The sequence below is a fragment of the Etheostoma spectabile genome, chromosome 14 (genome assembly GCF_008692095.1).
Source record: "Etheostoma spectabile isolate EspeVRDwgs_2016 chromosome 14, UIUC_Espe_1.0, whole genome shotgun sequence".
Classification (NCBI taxonomy): domain Eukaryota; kingdom Metazoa; phylum Chordata; class Actinopteri; order Perciformes; family Percidae; genus Etheostoma; species Etheostoma spectabile.
Genome location: NC_045746.1, coordinates 5,678,836 through 5,684,258, shown reverse-complemented (window position 1 = coordinate 5,684,258; position 5,423 = coordinate 5,678,836). Strand labels below are relative to the sequence as shown.

General features: G+C 40.9%; 1 protein-coding gene across 1 annotated transcript in view; it reads right to left on the bottom strand.

Annotated features, from left to right (window-relative positions):
* Positions 1 to 2,449: 2,449 nt before the first annotated feature.
* The window catches only part of LOC116701918 (nucleoporin NUP42), a 4,184-nt gene continuing 1,210 nt past the window's right edge, over positions 2,450 to 5,423 (bottom strand). Inside the window, exons 3-8 of the mRNA XM_032535960.1 lie at positions 5,178 to 5,415; positions 5,000 to 5,088; positions 4,834 to 4,910; positions 4,504 to 4,590; positions 4,300 to 4,402; positions 2,450 to 3,521 (exon numbers count right to left, since the gene is read on the bottom strand). Coding sequence (XP_032391851.1) covers positions 3,001 to 3,521; positions 4,300 to 4,402; positions 4,504 to 4,590; positions 4,834 to 4,910; positions 5,000 to 5,088; positions 5,178 to 5,415 — 1,115 coding nt within the window. The 3' untranslated portion in view covers positions 2,450 to 3,000. The remainder of the gene's footprint in view (positions 3,522 to 4,299; positions 4,403 to 4,503; positions 4,591 to 4,833; positions 4,911 to 4,999; positions 5,089 to 5,177; positions 5,416 to 5,423) is intronic.

Sequence of the window (5,423 nt, the reverse complement as noted above, 5' to 3'; positions counted from 1 at the left end):
ACTCCCATTTTGAAAGAAAAACATAAAAAAGCCAGACTGGAATTTGCTAAAAGACATATGACAAGCCACAATCCTTCTGGGAGAATGTCCTTTGGAACAGATGAGTCAAAACTGGAGCTTTTTGGCAAGGTCACATCAGCTCTATGTTCACAGACGAAAAATGAAGCTTTCAAAGAAAAGAACACCATACCTACAGTGAAACATGGAGGAGGTGGTTATGTTTTGGGGCTGCTTTGCTGCGCCTGGCACAGGGTGCCTTGAATCTGTGCAGGGCCACATGAAATCTCAAGACTATCAAGGCATTCTGGAGCGAAACGTACTGCCCCGTGTCAGAAAGCTCTGTCTCAGTCGCAGGTCATGGGTCCTCCAACAGGATAATGACCCAAAACCCACAGCTAAAAGCACCCAAGAATGGATAGGAACAAAACATTGGACTATTCTGAAGTGGCCTTCTATGAGTCTGATTTGAATCCTATCGAACATCTATGGAAAGACCTGAAACTTGCAGTTGGAGAAGGACACCATCAAACTGAGACAGCTGGAGCCGTTTGCTCAGGAAGAGTGGGCCAAACTACCTGTAACAGGTGCAGAAGTCTCATTGAGAGCTACATAAAACGTTGATGCAGTGATTGCCTCTAAAGGTTGTGCAACAAAATATTAGGTTAGCGGTCCCTCATTTTTGTCCATGCCATTTTCATTTGTTTCTTATTTACAATATTATGTTGAATAAAAAATCAAAAGCAAAGTCTGATTTCTATAAAATAGGAATTAATAATGGGGATGCCAATACTTTTGTTCCGTTTCAAGTTATTCAGAGAAAATTGTGCATTCTTCGTTTTTTGTGGAGGGGTACCAACAAATTTGAGCACGTCTGTATGTGTTTGTGTGTTTGTGTGTTCATGTCCACGTCAATGTCATTTCTTAAAATCCAGGCTACCTCACAGGATTACTGAACAATCTCCATGAGGCAAGGAGGAGGAAAGGACTGCATTCATACATTATAGTCACTGCTATTAAACACATGTCAAATGAGGGAAATTTAATAATTCCTTTAGTTGCACCTTAAACCATATAGAGGTCTTAATGTACTCTAGAGCGATAATATTCAGGTTTCTAGCTGTGTGTGTGTGTGTGTGTAACCACACACTCATCTCTCATCTTTAATATTGCCCTGCTGATGCATACATTACATGTAATTTGATGCAGCAGCAGTTAATGGTTAAATCTTCTTTCATTTGCTGTTGGGGAAACAAGGATTCACAAATGCCCATATTTCTCAGTCAGATGTATTTAATTTAGTCACCGGATGGAAAATGTAAACAGTTTTCAATGAAACAAGCGTGCAAGGGCCTTTTCATGAGATCTTTTTCAATCGTTCCTTTATCTGTTGAATTATTTATGTATTATCTGCTAGCAGGGGTTGGGTGAGAGGTTAGTGCTGACAGACTAAGAAGTAGGAGAGAAAAATTACTATGTTGCACACTGTTGCTGCAGTTAGTTGTTTTGCCTTTTACATGCATAAAATTGTATTTCTGATATGCACGATGCCTTTGACCTAACCATGAGATATCGATTTAGGATGATTTCTCACACACACACACACACACACACACACAAGGCAGTACCAGCTCAGTTTCACCTCTTGCCAATATCACAAACTCCCTGTCAGCTGAAAATATGCTCCAGTCAGCAGTCGTAGCCCCATATTGCAGCAGAATAGCTTATTGCTGTCTCGTTGTAGCTGTCTTCCTCTATTTGTGGTCCCAACGGGTGTTCAACACCTAATGAATACATACTGAATAGCTTACTCACTCACTGTCATCTGTGCACTATCACACATTACTCTCCTTTAGTGGATGTAGGCCTGCAAACTGGCGTGTGGATGGATGGTTTTAGAGTGATGCGCCTGGCTTCAGTTGTTACAATAGTGTCACATTACAATGTGGGTAAAAACAAACAGAGGGAGAATAATAAACAGCCTGAGGCATCAAATGACCTCTTATTTAGCTACTTGCCTAGTGTGTCTCTGCTTTACTATATCAGTATTTATATTTTCCATTACGAGTACTTACTTTTTCATTATTATTTATGGTCACAGGTAAATATAAATGTATATTATGGTTACCTACTTTTGCTATATTATTTTAATTACAGATTCAATTTAATTTTAACATCACTCGCTTACACTGCAATACTGTTTTCTGTACTATGGCAACCGCACTTTACAATACCTTTATTTGACCCCACTTTACATTCAGCCATACCCTCTGCTCATTGTCTGTTGTTTACCTGCTTGTTTGTGTGTTTACTTATTTGTCTGTTTTGCTTTTATTGTAGAAAATGCTGCTGTAATAAGGGAATTTCCCCTGCTGTGGGATGAATAAAGTATAATCTAATGTTACAAGGCCGATCGATTTTCTTCTGTTGTAAACAGTAAGATTTCAGTTTATTACCAGAGGACCCTTTTATTCTACGGTTAAGCATTAAGTGAAATACATTTCTAGGTAAGAGGACAATATGTCTGAATTGTTGCAGGACTTTTGAGTAGATGAAAGTGTCTAACCAAGTTCAAGGCACATTTGTTTTGTAATATACTGTAGATCACGTTCAAACCATCATGCAAATAAACCTTCAGAAACTTTGCTCATCAACTGATCAGTTTACTGTCAGCATCTCAACAAATGGGAAGGTAAAATGTACAAATAGATTTAGAACAAGACATTCAAAAATAGCACTTTATATGACAAAAGACATCTAAAAATATGTAGTTTATTGTACAGCAGCTGTACATAAAGCATGCCGTGCATTCACACAAAAGTATTAAATGGAACCATAGCGAGTTTTCCCTGTCAGAACTGATCTAGTATTTAAACATTAGCCACATCTTAAACATTATATAACGTTGGTTTAAACAGAAGCACTATGCCGAAGAAAAAAAAAAAACTTTGTATAAATTATCTCTTTATTTTAAAAATCGTGTGAATTTCAGACAATTTAGGATCACACCACTAGCATGTTAGCTGGGGGAGGCTTTAAAGGAATCTGGCCGAGAGTGAACCTCTTAGCCTTGAACTGATTAAGCTCCTCTGGAGTCATATTGCTCTCATGTGAAAAAAGACTGTCCAATGCCTGACTGGCAGACCCGGCTCCAACTGCGGGTGGAGCAGGGGTCGTCCCAAACCCTCCACTCGCCTGTCCAAAACTACTGCCACCTCCTGCTGCAGCAGATGCTTCCGCACCGAAACCGCTCCCGAATCCCCCGCCGGAGAACCCTGAGGCAGAGCCAAATCCTGATGTGGCCGCTGGCTTGTCGGCAGTCGGAGCAGCAAAGGAGAAAGAAGAAGCAGAAAGAGCAGAGGAGGCGGCAGTGGAGGAACCAAACCCAGAGGGCGGTTGTGTTGGAGCTGCTAAGGCACTGCCAAAACCTGTTGAGGAGGATGGTGCCACTGAGGAACCAAATCCACCACTTGGAGCAGCAAAGCTGAAAGTGTTGGCCTGGGTCGGTGCTGGAGCCCCAAAGCCTATATATGGTCAGAAATATTTAGAATTAACACAGGAGCAAAAGAGGGCTAGTACAGATTTGATTGTCTAATCAGCATATTCAGACAGGACTTAAAAAGTAAAGTAAAAACATCTGCTCAAGCACTGTATTCCTGAGACATGAGGGATCCTTTAAAGCAATAGGCCTTTCTTGCAGAAAGTGAGAGGATGCCACTCTCATATCGGTCTGTTGAATATGACTCGCAGTGGTTGGTGCATAGACTGTATAAGTGAAGCCAAAACATCTCGATTGCCCTGGTGACTGACTGCAGTATGGGTCATAAACCCCACCCCCTCCATGTTAGCCAATGGGACATGGGCCAAACTAAAAAATCAAATTACACAAAATAAATATTTCCCAAAGATGTTTTCTGTCATTTTAGGCAGATCTGTCCACGCTGATGTCTGTTTGAGTGTTTATTTCTTTGATAAGTTTGGTTTTTATTATTTATTTGATTCTATAAAACCGGGGTGAATTGTCATGATTGACAGCTACGATTGACTCAAGATTAGTTAATTAGCCAATGAACTTTGGGGGGGGAACAGCACTTCTTAAGCCTACTATATGTAACACTTTCTTTATCCATACAAAAGGCAAAGTGATACAACAGTTTCTTATTGGAGTTTTTTGCCAGACTATTTCTTGGCCGGGAGCAGGCACTTCCTTAGATCCTTTGCAAGAAAAGATTTCCCAAAATGTTCACCTGTTGCTTTACATCTCTATTGTTTTAATAAAGCAACACTTCAATCAATCTTCACCTTTGCTTTCCAAGCTGGATGTAGAGGATCCAAATCCAGTCGCTGTTGCAGAACCAAAGCCACTTGAAGATGCCTGAGGTGCTGGGCAGTTTATCTCTGCAAGCTGCAAGGCAAGAAAACAAATCAAAGCATGTTCACTGTATTTAAAAAAGAAAAAAAATATAGAGGGAGCACTGTTAGTTACTGTGTGTGTGTGTGTCTCACCAAAGCTGCGCGGGTGGTTGGATTCATAACCTTCAGTTCCTGGACTCTGCTTCTCCACTGGTTGAGTAACTGATTGATACCATTGACCTAAACACATGAAATGGGAGTTTCTTAGACTCTTACACATTTTAGACACAAACAAACAACACAACGTTAGACCAATTTTAAGATCAAACATTGAAATGTCATCTATCATCTTATTAGAAAGAAGAAAAAAAAAAAACTTTTATCCATGCATCCAAGAGTCAGGTATCCAAGGTATCCTTTTTGTTGTCTAATTGGCCTGAAGTCATCATTATGAATTACATTAATGAGTGACACTACACTTACATAGCTCTGCAGATCTCCTGAAGCTCTTGTAGAGTAATACTCCAGCCTGAGCTCTTCTGGGGAGAGATCAGTGAAACCTGTGGACAAGAAATATCAAACATGATGAGGTTTAGTGTCTACAAATAACAACGGAAATCATGTAATTAAGTGTGTATTTGATACAGACCAGATAAAGGTGTCTTGAAGCTAGAATAACACGAGAAGCCCCACTGCCCTGAACTCTCCCAAATATCCATGTCCATCTGAATGATCTCCCTGGGTGACAGTCAGACAGGCATCACACAAATGAATGAAACATTCATGTCAATGCTGCATAACTTCAAAATACATTCAAGCAGACTCACAGTTTTTTGTCGTCATCTTCCTCACCAGCCGGCACCTGTTGTGCTCCTCCTCTTCCTCCCCTGTCGAAGGTATCGGAAGTACCAAGGGCTGCAAATTTGTTTTGAGAAGAGTAGGCGAATTCGGAGCTCTTCATGTTATCTCTTCTCCCTCCACCACTTCCTCGGCCCCAGTCATTTCCTCCCCCTCGGCCCCAGTCATTCCCTCCCCCTCCCCGGCCCCATTCATTCCCTCCTCCCCCTCGGCCC